The sequence below is a fragment of the Mus caroli genome, chromosome 9 (assembly GCF_900094665.2).
Source record: "Mus caroli chromosome 9, CAROLI_EIJ_v1.1, whole genome shotgun sequence".
In the NCBI taxonomy this organism is placed as follows: domain Eukaryota; kingdom Metazoa; phylum Chordata; class Mammalia; order Rodentia; family Muridae; genus Mus; species Mus caroli.
In genome coordinates, this window is record NC_034578.1 from 101,466,662 (window position 1) to 101,489,185 (window position 22,524).

Consider the following 22,524-nt stretch of genomic DNA (forward strand, 5'->3'; position numbering starts at 1 on the left):
TACACCCAGGACTTGCCCTTTCTCTGCATAAGACTCTGTCACAGGCATAATCAATCTCTCTCTCTCTCTCTCTCTCTCTCTCTCTCTCTCTCTCTTTCTCCCTCCCTCCCTCCCTTCCTCTACCACTTCTTCCTTTCTTCCTTTCTTCTCTACCTCTCTCTTCTCTTTCTCTTTTTTTTAATCTTCCTCCAATGGAGAAGGCAAGAAACAAACCCCTACTGCGTGGCTACTGTGAGCCACAGCTCTTTAAACACTTTGTCTCATCTGATCCATATACATCATTCGTCTACAAGCGCATTGTCTCCCTCATGCAGGTGAAGACACTGAAGAGAAGTGAAGCCATTCCAATGCTCATATAACTACCAAAATGATCTGCTTTGTTGGTGTGGCTAAGGGGAAGGATTCTACTGGATATAAGAGAGAGGAAATAGCTAGAGACATCTGGAAGAATCCAGAGCAGAGGGAGAAAGTAGTAGACCGGACGTGTCCAGCAGACCTGACATGCCCGGGGCTATGGAAGCAGAGAGTAGGAGAGAATAGTGGAGATAGTGAGACCATGGAGCTAGGAGAGAGATAGCGAATAGACTAGCCAGAGCACAGAGAAGTAAGAACAGCTGATTATAAGAAGGATGAAGGAAGAGTAGCTGGGGAATGGAAGCCCATGAGCCAGAGAGAGTGTAGGGGATGGGAGGGGTGGCAAGGGCTAGGATGCATGGACTTTGAAATGTTTAACAGGTGCTTGTGATACAGAGGGAGTCTGGAGGACAGCATAAGCTTTGATACACGAATAGGTGCCACAAGTAGCCAGCCATCTGTCCCTTCTGCCAGAGGTAAGGGAGATGACTCATTTTGGCAGATGGGAACCAATTCCTGGAGAATGCTGGCTTTTATCTAACTGCCAATAATCTGTCTATAGTCCAGGTTGAGCTCATTCTGGATATGTGGACCACCTTTTGGAGTTCAGGGGATTAGTTTCCTTTGGATCTGACAGTAAGTGATAAGTGGCAGATGTAAGATTTTAAAAGTATGACTTCTGTACCCCAGAGCCCATGCTGTTTCTCCTAAACAACACAAAAGTGTGTCTTCTCCCTTCTTTTCTACCTATGAGCTCTCTACTCATCCTTCAAGGCCAGCTCGGACTTCCTCTCCTCTAGGAGACATCCCCAGATGCTCCCGTGATTATAGGCCACCCTTCCCCTTCGGAAGCACACTTCTACATTGCAGTTCAGTGGTTGACTTAATGAACAGGGCTTACTTTTCATCTGCCTCTCTGCTGTGGAACACAGGGCCTGAAGGAGGGTTCCTGAGAGCGCCTGCAAGATGCTGAAGTTTTCTGTGGTGAAGAGAAACTCCTCAAACGGCTCGCTGGCTATTTTCTGCAACTCTCGGACATCTTGAATATTGATCCCTACCACAAACACAAAGACCCCGTCTCTTTTCAGCTGGTCAGCCACATCCTGGACCTCATCACTGGACTCCCCATCTGTCACCAGGACAACTATCTGAGGAACCCCATCCTTGGCACGGCTGCCACTCATCTCAGTCAAGGAGTTGGCCCTGATGAACTCCAGGGCGCTTCCGGTACTTGTGCCCCCCATGCTGTAGGGCAAATTCCGGATCCGTTCCAGGACAGCGCTCTTCAGAGAGGATTGCTTCAGCGGAAAGGCTGGGTAGATGTTGTCACTGTACTGGACCAGCCCCACTTGCACCTGATCACTTTTGACGTCGAGCCCCGAGACAACAGAGTGAAGGAAATGCTTCACTTTCTGGAAGTTCTGGAGTCCGATGCTAGTTGAACTGTCCACCAAAAACACAATGTCAGCTGGGGATGCTTCTGTGCATGCTGTAAAGAAGGAGGTAAACAGAGCGAGTCTCAGAGGGTTTGCTGACAATGCCTAGAATCGGTAAAGCATGGTGCTGAACAAAAAGAAGGGAGAGCGGAGGTGTGCTGGTGGTGTCCCCCACTCATCTTCCAAGGCTTCAAGCCTGCCCGACTGCTGCTGCTCCTGCCTTAAAACCCACTGGACAATCCCCAGACTTGTGGCAAGAAGGTAAACCTTTTGCAATTTTAACAGCATACTGAAAGAGGGATGGTCTTATCCCCAGTCGAGATAAGCCATCTGTCTCCCCATCTTGTGATGAAAATCTCCTCTCAAGGCACTTGCTGGCTAGAACATGTCCCATTCTCTTTAGTAGGTATCACTGCCCGTCTAGCACTTAGCAGCCCTGTGGTCCGTCACTCTTTGAGACTTTTCTTCTCCTGTCGCTGAAATCTGTACACAGTCCCTACCTGCTCAGGGGCATTTTAATGATCATCTACTATATCAGACATCGCGACTCTGCTCAGGTCCTGCTGATTCCTTTTGACCATTTCTGAGCATTGCTCTTTGGAGGACTTCCCTCCAGCCACTGTCTTTTTCTCAATTTTACAAAAGCCAGATTCTTGTTGGGTCAGGACAACCTTGAGACGTAACATCTGCTCTTAAGTTCCCACAGAACATGTGCTGTTAGGTTCCCACAAAGGGTCAGGACAACACTGGCTTTGTGGAACTTTTGGCAGAGTTCACACAGGCCCTTCCTTCCTTTCCTCTGCATCTCTGTCCGGCATAGCCTTATTGACTGTCCCCTTAGGGGGGAACCTAATTAAAGTATGTCATTCCAGTTCTTGTCATGGGCTCTGCTTCTGCAAGCACTCGGTCTAACAGACCTGCTCTAGACAGTGGGTCTAACAGACCTGCTCTAGACAGTGGGTCTAACAGACCTGCTCTAGACAGTGGGTCTAACAGACCTGCTCTAGACAGTGGGTCCAACAGACCTGCTCTAGACGGTGGGTCTAACAGACCTGCTCTAGACGGTGGGTCTAACAGACCTGCTCTAGACAATGGGTCTAACTGTCCTGGGAAACAACTCTCTAGCTCTACCACACCCTCGTGGTGCCATTAACCTCAGGTTACTTATCTGAGAAACGCAAAAGTAGCGATGCTAACCATCCTGCCTATTTACAAATTGGAGGCCATAGACCAGCCTAATGAGAAATGTAAACAAGGCTGGAAGTAGAGCCATGGTTCTCAACCTGGGGGTTCAAAACCCCTCTGGGGGGGGTCAAATGACCCTTTCACAGGGGTCTATTAAGACCACCAGGAAACACAGGTGTTAATACTATGATTTATAACAGTAGCAAATTACAGTTATGGTGTAGCAATGAAAAGTTTATGGTTGGGGGCGAGGGGGGGTCAGCACAACATGAGGCAGTGTATTAAAGGGTTGGAGCATTAGGAAGGCTGAGAACCCCTGCTGTAGAGCAGCAAGCTGGTGGTAGTTATGACTGCATACATAAGACATCTTTGTAAACTTTGAAGTGCTATTTTTAAAGTATCCGATCTCTCACACACTGTAGGGTTTTAGCACATCTTCCAGGTTATATGCTCCTAAAGGGAAATATCCAAATAAAGAGATAATGGAGGCCTGTCCTCTTGTGGAGTTTAATGGGACCATGTACAGTCATCTCTTTCTCTGCTTGAAGTTTTATGCCTTAGGAAAACATGTGCAGGTGTCCACAAGTCTACAATGGATGCATTAAGAAAAATTTGAAAAACAAAGCTGTGTATTTTCCAGGAAGGCTGAGTAGCCAACTTATGACGGATTTTCTTCAGTTTGGGTCCTATCAAGGGCAGAAGGAAGTCAGAGACAGGTATGTCCTCTCACAGGTGCCAATGGGCAAACCAGTAGGAAGCGCACACGGGTAACCCTGGGTTACGTAGCCCGTGTGCCCAACTTTGTAACTATACAACTGTGTTTAATGCTTCCGACTCTCTGGTACAGGTGCTGTCATCCTAGGAAGGAATCTCAGATTCAGAGAGGTTAAATGGATGGTCCAAGATGACACCAGAAGTGAAAGACAGGATCTAAGCTGGGGCCTTTCTTCTCTCTAAACTGTGTCCTCTTGACCCAGAATGCTGACAATGAAGCAAGCAAAGGCCCTGGGGACCTCCTGGTCTACTCACCCCCTGCCCCTTGGCCAGGCAAGATGGGCAGGGAAACCCGTGAATGAGAACACCATTCTTGGGACAAATAATCCTTCCTTCAAAAATGGGCTTGCACTCCTTCCAGTTACGGCACTGCCACAGGCCCTCGGGATGCAAGAGGTGTGGTCAGTGCTGGGAAATGAAACAGATACATCTTGTTGTGTGAATTTGTAATCTCTGAGTTAAATACACACACACACACACACACACAAATAAGTAAAGGGGTGTGAGAAAGAAACTTTGGAGTTCTTTGATGTCCAGATGTAAAGAAGGAGAGGTTACCTGGAGACTCCTGCTCAGTATATTGAGCTGCCTTCGCTAGAGTACTGCAGAGCTCTGGCCGCAGCTTCTGGGCGAGGCCAGGCAAGCCAGGGAAGTTGGGAACAAAAAAGGTGAAGTTATCCTTGGGACTACTCGCAGTCTCCCGGAGTTCAGCCTGAGATGCGTCTTTGACCCCGATAGCGTATACCAAGATTCCCGCTCTCCTGAGAGCTTCAGCAGGTTCGCGAATGTGGTCCTCTGCTAGACCGCTGCTCACCACCATGGCCACCTGAGGCACCCCTTGGCTTGCCCGGCTCCCGGCTCCTTCCCAGAAGTGATGCTCTAAGATGAACTGCAGGGCCTGGCCCATCCTGTTGCCTCCAGGCTTAAACTGAAGTCCACGGATATGTTTCAACACATCGCCTTTGCGGTGATAAGTCGAAAGCAGGAACTCGGAAGTGGGTGTATCGCCATACTGGGCCAGACCCACACGGATGTTGTCTCTGCCAACTAGCAAACTGTTTGCCAATATGGACAAGAAGTTCCGCACACTGTGGGCATGCTGGGGGTTGATGCTGTTGTGGACCAGAAACACAATGTCTCCCACAGACGCCTCCCTGCAGACTTCAAAAGAGAGGTACCTTGAGTTAAAAAGTACACATTGACAACTACCAGCTGAGAACCAGTTTCATCCAGTGCAGTGCCCTCTTCCCTCCCCACGGGTGTGCTGGCGCAGCTGTCTAAAGGCAGGCAGCCCAGACACACTGCTCTTCCCTTCCCCTACCCCTACTCCCATCCCATGCTTACAGTCTATCCTTGCTCACCTGCCACCTTCCCCTCCCCTCCTCAGACATGTGACCTTCTAATTGGGTCCCACACCAGGTTCTCCATCCCTCCAGCATCACTGGTAAGAGAGGCCCATTGGACTTGCAAACTTTATATGCCCCAATACAGGGGAATGCCAGGGCCAAAAGAACGGGAATGGGTGGGTAGGGAAGTGGGGGGGGGGTATGGGGGACTTTTGGGATAGCATTGGAAATGTAATTGAGGAAAATAAGTAATAAAAAATATTAAAAATTAAAAAAAAAGAAAACTCAGCTTTCTGCCAATAGAGGGTGCTGTTAGAAACCACACAGCCCCCTTTATGTGGAGATCTGACCCACTGAGAGGGCTTGGCCCACATATCCCTCTAGCTGCCACAATGGCTGCAGTTAACTGCTCACATCAATGTCTGTGATTAGAAGAAAGGAAGAGGGAGAGAGAAGATAACATTTACAAGGAAGGAGCGCTGCTACTGTTAGCAGCAGCAGCAGCAGCACACTGTGTATGCGTGTGCCACAGCAGACGCGTGGAGGTCAGAGGACAGCTCCATAGTCACTTCTCCTCTTCCGCCTTCATGTGTGTTCACCAGACTCACACCATTGGATGGCAAATCCCTTTAACCACCAAGCCATCTTGTTAGCCCCAAGGATGGAACTCTTGAACAATCATGAAAACAAATGAAGAAATTAAAACTTTGGAACTAGAAACTATTGTAACCAATACACAAGTGTAGCCACTAGCCACATATGGTCACTGAGCTCTGGGAACATAGCTAGTGTGAAGGAGAAATGGGATTCTCTGCCTTTTACTGGCTTTTTATACTCAAGTGATCAAATAGTCACACTAGACTATGAATAGACATCTCAAATAGTCACAGGCAGTTAGTAGCCACTATGTCTAAAATAAGACATCTCATTCACCCAGGGGAGTCACCACCCACATCAGCCATCAATCAAGAAAATATATCAGGAGCTTGCCTGTAGGCTGATCTGGTAGCGACATTTCTCAACTGAGATTCCCTCTCCCAAAATGACTGTAACCTGTGTCAAGTTGACATAAAACTGACCAGCACAGCATCTCACTGGCATTCCTTCAAAGAGCTACACAGAGCCCAGCTCTTCCAAAATCCAACCCATAAAACTTCTACTATAAGCCCATACCGCAGAAAGCAAAGACCGAGACAAGCAGAAACAGAGAACGGCTGTGGGGAACTTGGTAAAAATCCAAGGACGTCAAATCCCTGCATCTCTCTGGAGTCCTGGGATATATCTTGTAGAAGTTTGCCTTGACTTTGGCCATAAAGCCAAGTGGAGTCTGACTGTAGAAAGGGCAGGCAGGTAAGACACCTTAGGCTTTCAGCACTGTTGCTCTTGGGCTCTTCCACCAGGAAAAGAGGATCCAGCCACAAGTGCAGAAGTGTCTAATCGGTTTCTGCCCCTGTGATAGCTAATCCTGGTTGTCAACCTGAAGACACCTAAAATCAGCTAAAACCAAGAACCTGGGCATGCCCTAGGGGATTTTCTTGATTAGATAATTTGAGGTAAGGAGACTCACCCTAAATCTGGGCCAAACCTTCTGGCGGCAGCCCATCTAGAAGGATGTGGAAGAAGGAAGCTTCAGGCCGCTGCCAAACAGGCTGGGGGCACGACTCAAGTCAGTAAAGTGTTTGCAACCATAAGGTCCTGAGTTCACATGGGGTAGATTTGGGGTGCAGCAGTGCACACCTGTAAACCCAGCCCGAGCGAGGAGGCAGAGACCGATGGGTCCCTGGAGTACGCTGGCCGACCGGCCTACCCAAAGCAAGCTCTGGCTTCAGTGAGAGACCCTGACTCAAAAAGTAAGGTAGACATTGACTGAAGAAGACACACCTCTAACGTCTGCACGCACATACGTGTGCACAAGCACCCCAAAGCACACATGAACACGCCTCGATGTACACCGTGGGAACATACCCCTATGCACATAAAGACTACCAAAAAATTACAGAAGCGCCACTAGCGTTGGGCAAAAGTACCCACCTCATGATGACAAACACCTCAGAGCAGCTCTGTCGTGGAGACAAAGCAGGGCATGCAACTCTTCCAAAGCCCCAGAACACCAGCTTCTTAAAGCTTGGCAATACATTATGACACATGAGGCTTTCAATACATCTATTTGTCTTACCACTTGGGGTTAAGTTTTTTTTTTATAAAATCGAGTACCCTCCCCCACTTAGTGCTTCCAGGCTCCAAGGAAATTCTCCTTCGAGGAGTAGATTCCTTTTGATGATGATGATGATGATGATGATGATGATGACGGTGCTCTCATTGGGTTTCCTCTTAAGGCTGTCACTCCTACCAACTCTCTAGCAAGCAAGCATTTGTACTTAAGGCTTTCATGTATTACCAATCCTCTGTGACTTGACGAAGCCCAAACCAGCTGCAAGGGAGATGATCAACCAAAATGTCTTCCAAGATCCCATGATAGATGTGATCCTAGAGAGAAAAGAAAAGAAAGAGACCTTGTCATTTAAAAGTATGTCTTCATTTAAAATGAGTGTATCAGGTTGTATGCACGTTAGACCTCAGTACTACTGAGAGAAATGTTTAGAAGACAGGATCTCCTGTAGATGGGTATGAGCATGTAACCTGTAACCCCAACGTCACCACAGAGGAGGGGAGGAAGAGAGAGCGACGCTGGAGGCTCGTGGCCCAGCCAGTCTAGCTAAAATGGCAAGTGTTGGGTCATTGAGAGACCTTGTCTCAAAAAAAAAAAAAAATGTTGAAAGGCAAGCAAGAGAGTTCGGTGGGCAAAGCTACTTGTTCCCAAGCTGTCTTAGTTAGGGTTTTACTGCTGTGAACAGACACCATGACCAAGGCAAGTCTTATAAAAACAACATTTAATTGGGGCTGGTTTACAGGTTCAGAGGTTCAGTCCATTATCATCAAGGTGGGAGCATGGCAGTAACCAGGCAGGCATGGCACAGGCAGAGCTGAGAGTTCTACGTCTTCATCCAAAGGCTGCTAGTGGAAGACTGACTTCCAGGCAACTGGGGTGAGAGTCTTAAGCCCACACCCACAGTGACACACCTATTCCAACCAGGTCACACCTATTCCAACCAGGCCACACATCCAGATGGTACCACTCCCTGGTCCAAGAATATACAAACCATCACACAAGCCCAACAACCTGAGTTCAATCCTTGAAACCCACATTACAGAAAAAGAAAACCAACACTTGCAAGTTGTCCTCTGACTGCCACACTGTAGCACAAGTGCATACGACAAACACATACACACTAAATAAGTAATGTGGAAATATGACTGAAGAAGACACGCTCACATCAGCCTCTGTCCTCTATACATGTCTATGTAAGCATGTACACCCAACACAACTCACACATATATGTAAAATTATAATGATGGTGGTAATGGTGGTGGTGACGGTGGTGATGGTGATGATGATGATAAACCTTGACACATTGCTTCAATTGTGTAAGAAAAATGCCCCCATTAGTCTGATCAGGAAGAATTCTGTAAACACTGGAGTGTACACACCTCAGACTTGCTGTTGATAGCTGTGCAGATGTGGTTTGTGAATGGGGGAGGCCTATGAGGGGGAGCAGAACTCCCACTTCGCACACTGAATTCATTTGGTGGAACATAAACATTTCTTGGTGATTTTACTTGTATTTTTATACAAGAGTTAGATGACCCGATAAACATTTGCAGCATCCAGAATTTGTCTAATATCTTAGAGGACATCTGCCTGGTAAAAAACAGCTTAGCCAGAACATATTTTATATCCCCTGGAAGGAACACAAAATCACCTCTTCCCCTGAGCTTGGACCTATGTCCAATGGCATCCATAAAAGTTATCGAGTCTGGAGTCGATTCTTCTTTGACTGTAAGAAGAGTGCAGTGACCACGTGAGATGTGAGTCTCCAAGCAGAGAAGGTGACATCTCACCTTTCTGCTCTTAGCCCATCAAGCTCACAACCATAGAACTCTGCTTCCAGAGTTTCAATCACAAATCCACTAAATAGTGCATCTTGGGCAAATTGTATTTCTTCTCTGTGCCTTAGTTTCCCCAATAGCACCTACTCATAGTGTTGTAATCAAGATTGAGTGAGTCCATCCTTATAAAAAAACATTTAATCCATGAAAATGGCAAAGAAAGTTAAGCCGGAATAAGTTCATAACACACCCTCACATGTGTAATAACATCTGTGACATTTCCTTCCTAACACCCAGGAAGCCAGGGGAAAGGAGCAGAGATCTCAGCCAGCCTGGGCTAACAGCAAACCCTCGCTCAAAATAAGGAAATAATTAGCCATCCACAAGTTGTTAAGACAGAAAAGTGGTCAGGAGACCTTCTTGTGGAAGGGAGAAAGGGAGGGAGGACAGAAGGAGGGAGGGAGGGAGGGACAGAGGGAGAGAGGGAAGAAGGAAGGAAAGAAAATAAAAAGCTATACTTCAATATTTTCAATTCTGGAGCTAATAAATTTATATGTAAAATAAAACCTTCCAAGAAGGCATCCGCATCTTCATATCCCATTATGTCCCCCTTAATACCAATAGAAACATTTTTGGATAATTGTAAATAAAGTTTAATTAGTAAGTCAACATTTATAAACATTCAACAGCTGTGCATATGTGTGTTGAAAGTCTCATCTATACATTAATGGCTTTATTTACATTATATGTACTATTTCAGGAAGCTGTTTAAGTCTGACAGTTTGCATGTAAACAGGCAGCATCCACCATGGAAGCAGGATATAAAACCAGTAAAAGAAGTGTGATTGGTGTGGGAAAGCAAAGGCTATTGAGTCCAATAACAACTAAGGCATTGCAGAGGAGAAAGACTTCTCTCAAAGTTAAACAGTGGACTCACATGAGCCCACTGCACCTCAGGTGACCTGGCCAAGACTGAGTCCCTCAGGAGCTGGAGAGCTGGCTTAGCATCAGAGAGAAGCCATGTGTAACTCCAGTCCCCGGGGATCTGACAGTCTCTTCTGGCTCCCATGGTACCACACATACATAGTGCACCGACATGCATGCAGACAAAGTGCCCATGGCACAGAAAAATAAAGAGTCTGAGTGTGCCACATGGGCTGATAATGTGCCCCACAAATGCCACAGATTGACAAAACCCCAATATCATGCATGAGAACCTCTTTAAGTTGTTGGTCGGGCTATCCAAGTGGTTCCTAAAGCTATCAATATTGTCTATTGCTGTTGCCTGCAGGTGCTCCCCCAAGGTTAAAGGTAGGTCTGATTACTAAAGACACCACACAGGTCTGAACACAGGACTCAGGAGATTCTAGCTGAATCTGATCTGAAAGCCTGCTGTCCCGCTTCCAGAATACCAGAAGGTTCTGTGCAAGCTGCCAAGGGAGATAAACAAACAATAATAGTCCTGCACAATCATGATGTCTACGAACCACGACAGTGACATGGCTGGACAAGATACAAGAGTGGCACTCATATATTGGCAGTAACCAACAACCATCTAATTGGACTTAAGATCCACTTAACAGAAAGGAAACCATGCCTGAAAGTAGAAACCTACTCAACCTAGCCATGAGTCTTAGACTTAGATGCCACGTTTCTAGACCAACATAATTCTTAACTACACTCTGGAACCTATCCTTTTTTTTTGGTTGGTTGGGGTTTTTTGTTTGTTTATTTGTTTGTTTTTCGAGACAGGGTTTCTCTGTGTAGCCCTGCCTGTCCTGGAACTCACTCTGTAGACCAGGCTGGCCTCAAACTCAGAAATCTGCCTGCCTCTGCCACCCAAGTGCAGGGATTAAAGGCGTGCACCACCACTGCCCGGTCTGAAACCTATTCTTATAGCCGCAGATAGCCATAGCTTTCACCCCACATCAGAGAAGCTTCTCTTTACAGCATATGTCAACCATTACACAAATCATTGCAGAAAACCACATAAAATAAAGGCCAGCTGATCGCGGGATGTCAGCTACACATCTACACTACAACTCCTGCTCCTAAGGCTCAGGCAGCATCACGGAAGAGAAAACAGAGAGATTATAAGATCCAGCGAAACAAGAAGTCTGCTGAGAGACACTGTCTCCTAGAAATAACACGGAAGCACCCATGATCCCTCACCAATATGGCTGCCTAAACAAGACCTGAGCAAAGACTACAGGGAACTCCTTACTGCTGAATTAGTTCCTACCAGAGACGAGCCCCTGATTGGGTACCGAATACAAAGTGAGCCCCTGATTGGCTATCCAATACAAAGTGATCTCCCTGATTGGCTATCCAGTACAAAGTGATCAGCCCTGAAATCATATATACAAGTAACACTAAGCATACTTAGTAGGTTGTATTTATATATTTATGCGTGCATGTGTGTGTGTGTGTGTGTGTGTGTGTGTGTGTGTGTGTGTGTGTGTAACGTGTAACTTGTGTAATGTGTGTAACAGTAATAAAGAAAAGGGACCATTAATTTGAAAGGGAGTAAGGGTGAACTTGCAAGGGGTTAGACGGAGGAAAGAGAAGAAGGGATGTTATGTTATATTATAATTAAAATGTTAACAGAAGTCCCTTAATATTTCACCAAGGGTGGGGAGGGGCTTACAAGGCCCCACCCCTCGCTGAAGGACTAGTGACAGTTATCAGTTGCTGAGGGTGGGGGTGTCATTTTCTTCGGTGGTGTAGCCACTGAAAAGCAGCGAGTAAAGAAGCTCCGGCTTGTGCTCACGCAAGCAGCCTTAATCAACTCAGTGGGTCACACACAGACGTGAACGTAGGCAGGGACCTGGGAGTACAGTGGAAGGGGTGGGGGTATGAGGAGGTGGGTAAAAATAACTGGCGTTCATATATACATGTATGAAACTGTCAACAAATTAATAAAACTTTGAAAACAATCTACTTTTTTATTATTGTTGTTGTTTACAGTGCAGAGGACTGAACCCAGAGTCTTGAGCTATACCCCTACCTGGCAAACCTGGCAGCAACCAATCTTTTGTTTTGTTTTGTTTTGTTTTGTTTTGTTTTGTTTTGTTTTGTTTTGTTTTGTTTTGAGCCAGGGTCTCAGTTTGGCCTCCAACTCAGAGATCTGCCTGCCTCTGCCTCCCAAGTGCTGGGGTTAAATGTATGTACCGCCATGCCCTGCTGACAGCAACCAATCTTGAGAGAGTGGATATTAAACCAGCTGAATAAATTAAACCAAACAAAATAAATTAAGTTACACAAAATGAGAGACTTCTTTATTGACGGATAAGCAAGTAACCAATTCCCCATCCACTGAGCTTCATCCTCAACGCTGCAATCTACTTCTAAGAATCAGTCAATCAAAAACTTACTTTGTTGGCCTCACTGGTTATAAGAGCACTTGCTGCTCTTGCAGAGGACTTGAATTCAGTTCCCAGTACCCACACTGGGTGGCTTCTGACCATCTGTGACTCCAGCTCTAGGGGATCCTATGTCTTTAGCCTCCACAAGTACCAGAACTCACATGTACACACACACACACACACACACACATGGTTGAGGGGGAGAGAATTAAAGTAGCTTTTAAATTATTTTGCAACCACCACTAGAACAAATGATTCCACTGGACACATCAAAGGATGCTAACACCATCGGATAAAGTTTTGTTGAAACACAAGATGATAACTTGTGGTGGTTTGAAAGAGATGTTCCCACAAATCCTGGGCATTTCAATAGTTGGTCCCAGTTGGAGTTGGTGGCTGTATAGGGAAGATTGGTAGAGGTAGAGTGTCACTGGGTGCAGGCTTTGAGGTTTCAAGGGACATCCGCCATTCCCAGCATGCGCTCTCTGCCTGTTTGTAGATGTGCACACTTAGCTCTCACCTGTTCCTGCCCCGCCCCCCTCCACTACCACCCCGCCCCTCCTCCAATGCCTTTGCTCCACTATTGTGGACTCTGACCCTCTAAAACCATAAGCCAAATTAAACCCTTTCTTTTATAAGCTGCCTTGATCATGGTGTTTTGTCACTGCAACAGAAAATTAACCAAGACAATAATACAATCCTCAAAGTATCTCCTTTTAAACAGTTACAGAGGACAAAACAAATCACCTTTGTAATGGAGAAACCATTACAGGCAGACAATCAAATGGTAACTTCAATGAAGAAGGATGCAGCAACATTATGTTCCTCCTGGAACTGTGAGTGAGAAGCCTCACCACTCCTTATATTTCATTCCTCCCAAGAATCTCATTGTGGGGAGATAATTGCATAAACCACAATTTAAGGGCAGCCTGAAAACTAATGGCCTGTGTTCCTCAAAGATATTCATATGCTGAAAGACTGAAAATGTTAAATAAACAGTCACAGTGTTGAGTATGTGTGCATGTGTGTGAGCATGTGTGGGTGTGTGGGTGCAGTGTGTGCACATGTGTGAGAGAGAGGGGGGACTATAGCAGCCAAAATTCAGCTTCAAAATACTTGGACAAACTGTACAGTGCAAATGGACACAATTAGTTTAGTATCTTCTCCCATTTTCTTTCTACTGGTTTTTATCCTTGGATAATGGCGTACTCTCCCTCTCTCCTCACATTCATAAGCACTGGATCTGGAGCTTTCTTACCATGTGGACTTTGCAGTGTTATACCTCTGGATTGTGAGCTCTGGAAAGCGAATGATTGGAGCTGTGAGGAGGTTCGTGTGCACACATCACACTAGAACCCAACTGGTCTGTCTGGCAGTAAGAATGAACCTAAAGTTCAGCCTACAACGATCGCACGAACACTAACATTCACTTCCTGTGCCCATTCTCAAAGCTTGGCTTAGACATAAATACAACTTTGTTGTAAAACATTTGAGGGAAGCTGTGTCAAACATTTCAATGACAATTAATGGCTCTTTAGACTCCAAAAGTCAACAAGATGTAGAGCATTCCACCAGCAAGTGGGGAGGAGAGGCCAGCACAGCTCTCTCTGGAGCAATAAGTACACCCTGATTCTCACCGTGTGCCAACCACCCAGTTTTTTGGGTTTTTTTTTTTTTTTTTAGAGACTTATTTAATGTATGTGAGTACACTGTCACTCTTTAGACACACCAGAAGAGGGCATCAGATCTCATTACAGATGGTTGTGAGCCACCATGTGGTTGCTGGGAATTGAACTCAGGATCTCTGGAAGAGCATTCAGTGCTCTTAACCACTGAGCCATCTCTCCAGCCTGAGTTTAAACTTTTGGAATGGAATGGACCACTTGTAACTGGCCAAGGTTTTCTCCACATGCTGACTTATCTAAGTCCCTGTGATTCAGACATCAGTTGGGCCATTTGCTGAAAGTGACATCGGCATCATGGCCAAGTAGAGGTGTCCCCAGCTCACCTCCACACATAAAAATGACCAGAATGATAAATTAGCACTTCCATTTTGATCTGAGTGACTAAGGTGTCATGCTGGGGGTACAGCCAGGGGAATGGCAGAAGTTCCAGAACCCAGAGGTTCAAGACGGTCACGTAGAGACAGGAGTGAGCACCTCCATTCTACACCCTGTTTTCCTAGTCAAAATGAACTTAAATGAGGACACACCTCTCCGTATGGGAAAAACTACGGAAGCCCACAGTGGCCCTAAGCAGTGCCCAGGCATCTGTGGCCTTTGTCGCTGGAGAACACTGCAGTCCACATAGGCCTTCAGCAGCTTGGGAGGTAGCCTAAGGGTCTCATAGCTACCACTACTCCAGGGAAGGAGCCTACATTGTATTCTGCCATCCATCTGGGACCCAAGCTGCTATTGTCTGTGTCGCCTTGAAGTTGAAGCTACTGCTAGAATGTGTCCTGGCTCAGGGAACATTAGTTAACTACACCTCTGTCACCGAGCCTCTGTCATCATTGTGCCATGCTCACACACGTGGTCGTGCATCATCCCCATGCCAACCTACCTATTATGAGCCCATATTCCCTGGGGACAACAAGTTATTGCCTCCTTCCCAGCCACTTGGTATTGGCCCCTGCTCTCCACTACTCAGAACCTAGGCCTGTAAGATGGACATGACAGTACATACCTGTTACCCCAGCACTTGAAGATAAAAGGCAAGGAATTCAAGGCCAGCCTGGGCTACATAACAAATTTGAAGCTAGCCTGGACTACCTGAGGCCAGAAAGGGGTGGGGAAGAAAAAGGGGGAAGGGGAAAGAACCTAGGTGTAAAAGAACAATAATGTCTTCCCAGTGCCAGACCACCACAGTGTCCTGATGATGGTGATGATGATGATGATGGTGATGGTGATGATGATGATCCATACAGGCAGAGGAGCAGCTAAAACCCTAGGACCCAAGTTTCCTCTAGAAATGAAGGAAAGACAAGAACATTAAGAGCCACACAAAGCTAGCTAGAGTTTTCCATTCACGTCAGTCTTCCTGCGTTCCTGCTTCACAGATCCCTGCATGTCTCTAGAATGTTCTACACCTCGGGTTTGTCAGCCATCAAACTGGAGTGTGTGCCTTTGCCAGCACCAGGTGGCAGGGCTAGGGTAAGGACACTGGAACCTTGGAAAGGGACAGATTTGTAAAAAGCTGTGACAATCTACAAAATAAAATCCTTTCTTTATAACAAAGAACTGACCACATCTTCCACTTGGTAAATCCAGGAAATAGCGGTGTTTTGATGAACTTGAGATTTCAGATTCTAACAGACTTTCTATGGCAGTAGATGTAGGGAGAGAGCCTCCCTACATCAAAATGATCCAGGTGTCTCGTCTGACACCATGCAGAAGGAACCATGGTCACCCGAGGGAAATAAGCCCCTTAGCTCTTGCTGTCTGTGTTTTTTGCAATGACTTTCATTTTTATCTCTAGAGTCTCAGCTTAAAGGAACTCAGTGACATTGAACTACTTTTTATATCATTTTTGATATCTTAAATAACTTTCTAAAAATGGAATTGGAAAAACATGCACTAGCACAAGTTTACCTGCTGCTGAAGAGAATAAGATATTTCACTTTCTATCACAAGATTCACTGGGGGGGGGGGATATCAACCCCACGGAGGTGGTAATTACAAGATAACACATTTGCCAAGTTTGGGTTCAAAAGCACTGTGTATTCCCTTCCCTTGCCTTAGAACCTTCAGGACTCCTGAACACACACTCGTGAATGTGCATGCACCCCCAGGCTCCTTCCTCAGCATGTTCCAGAACCCAGCTCCCAGGCCACCTCCTCACCCAAGCCTAGAGGGCCACTTGCTCCTTCTTGTACTTTGACTCTGAACCTTGTACACTTATTTCAATGAATAACTGACATTTGTCAGGTTTTCTTCATTGTTTATAATACTCAATATCCACAATGGTTTGCTCTTGAATCTAGTCCCTCTTTTCCCCTTAATTAACTTCATGACAACCAAAGCCTCCTTGTGCAGACCCAAAGCCCTGGCCTTTCCCACACACTACTCCTCCATACACAGGAAATGCTGTTTGTCGGCTCTGCCTTTGTAGAGAGCTATCTAGAAATGGCCAAGCTATCACTGTTTCTACTGCAAACATCCTGGCATAAGGCACCCTCATCTCTCATGCCTGATGACTACAACATCTTTCATGGGTCCCTATTCTGCCCTTTCCCCTGAAATCTATTCTCAACACTTTCGAGGGAGTACTGTGAAATGCAAGCCACTTCTACTCAATACCTCCCCAAGGCTCCCTGGTCTTCTGAGGAAAAGATGGATCCGTGATCTGACCCTGGCTTTTCTCATTTGTCTCTCACTATTGTTATTAATAACGTGGTGGGGGAGGGGGCTCCACAGTGTGGGCAAGTACATGTGTGTGCATGTGTGTGCATGTATGTGCATGTGTGTGCACATGGGGGCCAGAGATCAAAAGCCAGTGCTTCTCACTAGAACCCAGGGCTCTCACTAGAGCCCAGAGCTTGCCAATTAAGCTAAACTGTGCTAGTAAGCCCCTGGGATCCACCTGACTCTGCCTCCCCAGCCCTGGGACTATAAGCATACACTACTGTGCCCAATATTAATCGGGTTCTGAGGACTGAACTCAGGTCCTCAAGCTTGCCCAGCCAGTCTCCACCTACTAAGCCTTCATCCCGTCCCTCATCTTCAGGGTTTATACTCATTCCTTTATCTGCTGTTCTTCAAATCAGTCCGACACTCCCTGAGGGGGTTACAGCCTCTGCCCTTCCTGATCCCTCTGCCTGAAATGTTTTCAACATAGCTCCATGGACAAGCCCCTCACCTCCTGCTCAAATGTGTCTATGTTCAAACGTCACTTTCAAACCACTCTGCGTATAATTGCTATCCCGTCCTCCTTCCCTGCCATACTTTCCCTTTGTCACGGCCCCCGTCACCATCTAATGTACTCTATGATGCTCACTGTCGTCCTGAACTGTTTTCACACTCCCATCTCCCTCCAGAGCACAGAGGAACCCTTTCCTTCCTATGCTGGATTTCCAAATGTGGCTTACTGGGAGAGGCTCCCTTTTGTTAAAATAGAATATTCTTCAACAACAATTTAAAAGTATTTTGGAGAAGTTTGGTGTGCCCTGCCCATCATTTTGGTAAACAGAAAATATGAAGCCTATTGCATCCTCTTTAATACTTTAGCTACAATTTTAAATTTTAAAGTCATTTGTATTAAGAATATATTAGCCAGGCAGTGGTGGCACACGCCTTTAATCCTAGCACTTGGGCGGCAGAGACAGGTGGATTTCTGAGTTTGAGGCCAGTCTGGTCTACAGAGTGAGTTCCAGGACATTCAGGGCTATACAGAGGTTTCTGTCTCGAAAAAAAGTAATAATAATATAATCACACCATTGGTGATGGTGCATGCCTTTAATTCTAGCACTTAGGAGGCAAAAGCAGGTGGATCTCTGAGATTTTTGAGGCCAGCCTGGTCTACAGAGTGAATTCCAGGATAGCCAGGACTATAATCACAGCATTCATGGGGACAGAGGCAGTTGGACCTATATGAGTTCAAGGCCAGCCTGGTCTACAGATCAAGTTTCAGGACATATAGAGAAACTCTTTTAAGGGTGCTTAGTTTAAGAGCCCAGCAAACACTGAAGAGGAGTTGGTCTACCATTGCAACCCATGACCAAGGAGGACCAGGGATATGGTCAGGAAGAGGAGCCACCAGACTCAGTAAGGTAATGAGCTGTTCCTCACACAGAAGGCACAAGATGAACTACGGATGTTAGGGAAGACAGAACAGTCGAGGCCGAAGCAACCACAGACAGCAGTCATCCTTCATGTCCTCCTAGCAACAACACGCTGCATTCGCTGCCACTGCAGAATATACACAGGACTCCACTCCTCTTGGCCAATGGCAAAATAAACATCTCAAATGTTCTTTCCAGGGAACCCATTTCTGAGATTGGAAGCTACCTGACAGTACTCCGTGTGAGCAGACTTTGCAAAGGCCACTGGGCTTCAGGGGTCAGAGGCCAAAACAAACAAACAAACAAAATGGCCACTCTGCATTTTGTAGCCCCTTGGTTTCTTAGCATCTGAAATTAAATGCAAAAAGAAAGGAAGGAATGATGGAGGGAGGGAAGGAGAGAGAGAGAAAAAACAATACCTTGCTCTCCCGTGAATACAGTAGAACAACTCTCTGCCAGGGTTTGCTGCTTTCATCCCACTGAGTTAATCCTAACAGTCTCCACCATCTCTGTGTTTATTCAGTGAATGTAAACTAAATGACCCAGCATGGTAGCACTGATCACCAACCCTGGTAGCCCAAGGCCAATCCTCAGAACCCACAGGGTCGAAGGAAAGGTTCCACTCAACTCCTCTAAGTTGTCCTCTGACCTCCACACACGCACATGACACAAATGATACAAGAATAAACGTTAAGAAATACGTAAAGGGATTTCCCAAAATCATCCAAAAAACTATACATAAAATCAAATTCTTACCTACTTTAAATTTCCTTAGAGTACTTGATTTAAAAAAAAAAATCGTTTTCTTCAACTCTAGCAAATGCTTAGAACTAAGTGATTAGAATGAAGACCTCTACCATTTCATTTTAAATTTGTTAAAATAATAATAATAACAGGAGCCAGACTTTGTAGCACAGGTCTGTAGCCTCGCTATTTAGGATTGCTGAAGCAGAAGGATTGCAAGTTCAAGGCCAACCTGAGCAACTTATTGAGATTCTGCCTCACAATAAAAGCTTTAAAGGGGTCAGTATGAATGTAGCTCACTTGGTACAATTCTGTCTCCAGCAGAACAAGAAAATTAAAATAATAATGAACTACAGAATCTAAATTATGAATAGTCTCTTTAAGTCAAATTTTACTGTACCTTGAAATTTTTATAAAAAATTAAAATTGTTTAACTTGTTCAAATTATTCATGGTCGCTAAACAGAAAGTTCAATAGTAGTCAGAATATATAACTCCTTAAGAGAGGGCAGGGGAGAGAGCAATCAAAGCCTATTATATATATGTAAGAAACTGTCACATGGAGCTGGAGAGGTCTCAGTGGTTAAAAGCATTGGCTGCTCTTCCCGAGGACCTGTGTTCAGTGTCCCGGACCTGCATGGTGACTCCCAAGTATCATCTGATGACCTCCGTGGGCACCAGGCACATCAGTGTGGTGCACAGACGACAGACATGCAGGCAATGTGGTGCACAGACATACATGCAGGCAATGTGGTGCACAGACAGACATACACGCAGGCAATGTGGTGCACAGACATACATGCAGGCAATGTGGTGCACAGACATACATGCAGGCAATGTGGTGCACAGACATACATGCAGGCAAGCACTCATCCACATAAAATAAAAATCAACCTTTTTTAAGATGTAGATTTTAAGAGGATGGCTGGAGCTATGGCTCTGCAGTTAAGAAGAGAACCTAAGTTCCCAGAGAACCTAGGTTCAGTACCCAGCACCCACAAGGCAGTGCACACTGTCTAAAACTTCAGTTCCAGCAGATCTGATGGCCTCTTCTGTCCTCAGCAACCACCAGGCACAACAGTGACACACAGATAGAAGTGCAGGCAAAACCCTTATACTCATAAAATAAAAATAAATTAAAAAAAAGGAAACTGTCTTATAACAAAACTTAGACACACATACAAACGCTTACACACACACACACACACACACACACACACACACACACACGAATCCTGATAAGCTAAGCATAAGAAAATCACTCCAGTATCTTACTCGGGGCTGCCACCAGTTCCCCCAGCATGCTCTGCAAAGGACAGTGGTCTTTTACCTGAGTTCCATATCTTACCTGCCCCAGTTAAGTTGTCAGTGCTTTCTTGTCCCCTGGGTTTTATCATCTAACACCAATCTGCAATTTTGAAACCTCCAAAAGCTTGACTAATCCACAAAGCGCACGTCAGACCCCTTTCCACACAGGAGGTAAGCCCCATACTACTTCATATCTTCTTGCTCGATAAAAGTTCAAAGACTTGCAGGTTCCTTCTTACCACAATTTTGCAACTGAGTTACTTTCTTTCTCCAAGAAGTATTACTTCAGATTCTTCTTCTGTGTCCTTATCCCAGCCTCTACCACTCTCTGTCTCTTTGCTATCTGAGGTTACTCATGTCTGTCCCTACATGCCTCTTTCTCTTTGCCTACGAATAAAAGCAATACTTCTATAGCCAAGCATAGGTGGCGTGGTACCTGGCCTGTCAGCCCAGGACTTTGGAGGTTAAAGCAGAGGACCAGCAGCCGTTCAAGGCTAGCCTCTCTTACTTAGCAAGTTTGAGGCCATCCTGGGCTACAGTGAGACTCTATCTCAAAAGGAATTAAAAAAAAAAATCAAAATAAACAAACAATACAAAGAAAGCTGAAAAGAGGAGAGGAGGAGGAGAGAACATGTGTAAAAACAAATGAAAACAATCATGACCACACCAATACTTGACCATATTGTGCTGTCTGGTGAAACCTAGATTGGGAACAGCATCCAGGTAAAACTTCAGTGCAGCTGCTTTCAATAACTGTTTAATATTACAACGGGGCCGTTACATTCAGCGTGTCAGGTAAAACATGATATTGTGACAAAATTTGAAGATAAAGCTGCGTTGCAGTCCTATTTGAATGAGGATATCTGTAGATCCTCACCAACGACTGACTTAGAGTTTTGTTTTGTGTAATTCAGAATAAAAGGTATCTGGGGAGGGGGAAATAAAACAAAACAAAGTGTACATCAATAAACCTACCCCTAGGAAGAGCTGGTTCTTAGCTGGCACACTGGGGAGGCTGGCTTCTTCAAGCTCTCCTTGTCCTCATCCCTCAGAGTCCGTGTGAGCCTGGGAATCCCCTAGCACACAGGAAGCCAGGAGGAGCAGTGACACACCAGCTTTCCCAGCATTTAATGTTCCCCAGAGAGGGGCGGAAAGGGGCTGTTTATGCTGTGATGCGGGCTGACACTCGTGCATGCTTTATTGCCATTCACCAAAAATGGTCATTGGCTCTGGAAACACCGGCCTTGAAACTGAATACACAAAATACTAGGGAAAACGGTCTCCGAAAAATAATCATGGGGGGAAAAACACAAATGAAACCAACTTTTTTTCTATTCTAATTAAACTCTGAAGGGGAAAAAAAATTCATCACAAGTACTCCTAATTTAAAGTTTTTTACTTTCCAGGAAGTCTCTAAACTTTTTAAGTTTCTTGAAAGCATTCATTTTGAGTCATCCATTACCCACATACCCTCTAGCAAAGAATCCTATGCATACTTGATCTCTACACGATGATATAATGGATGGATAAAGAAAAAGAATAATAATTTGGACAAGGACAAGCAGTGCCTGCATTTCTAACACTGGCCTAGGGAACGTCTGCATTCATCTTGAACGCTCTCAAAAGAAAACACATGGCGATCAGATTAAGGGGCATACAGAGTCAAAAGAAATAGATTGCTGTGCACATGTATGTGTGCACGAGTTGGACTAGATTGTTCTAGTTCGATTTCTGCTGCTGTGAGAAACACTATGACCAAAAGCTACTTGGGGAGGAAAGGGTTAATTTCATCCTAGAGTTTATGCTCCGCCATGAAGGGAAGTCAGGGCAGGAACTGAGGAATCTGGAAGCAAGAACTGAACCAGAGTCCATGAGGAATACTACCTACACGCCTGCTCAGTTTGCTGTCTTATACAACCCAGAACCACCTGCCTAAGGGATGCCTCCTCCCACAATGGGCCAGGCCCTCCCATAGCAATCTGCAATCAAGAAAATGCCTGACAGACTTGCCTACAGGCCAATATGATAAAGGCATTTTCTCAGATGAGGTTCCCTCTTCTCAGATGATGGTGAGTGGACCAAAAGATAACCGGTACAGGTTTAAACTGCTTGAATAGAGACCTAACAATTGGCTTAAAGGAGAAAGACTTGTTTCTTTCTCACATAGGTAGTGTCTTGGTTTGGGTTTTATTGCTATGAAGAGACACCATGACCAAGGTAACTTTTATAAAGGACAATATTTCCTTGGGGCTGGCTTATAGGTTCAGAAGTTCAGTCCATTATCAT

General features: G+C 45.4%; 1 protein-coding gene across 1 annotated transcript in view; it reads right to left on the reverse strand.

Moving 5' to 3' along the window:
- The window catches only part of LOC110301934 (collagen alpha-4(VI) chain), a 108,397-nt gene extending 87,057 nt beyond the window's left edge, over positions 1–21,340 (reverse strand). The window contains exons 1-4 of the mRNA XM_021172654.1: positions 21,214–21,340; positions 7,494–7,582; positions 4,308–4,910; positions 1,256–1,843 (exon numbers count right to left, since the gene is read on the reverse strand). Of these exons, the coding sequence (XP_021028313.1) occupies positions 1,256–1,843; positions 4,308–4,910; positions 7,494–7,569 (1,267 nt within the window). The 5' untranslated portion in view covers positions 7,570–7,582; positions 21,214–21,340. The remainder of the gene's footprint in view (positions 1–1,255; positions 1,844–4,307; positions 4,911–7,493; positions 7,583–21,213) is intronic.
- Positions 21,341–22,524: the final 1,184 nt, after the last annotated feature.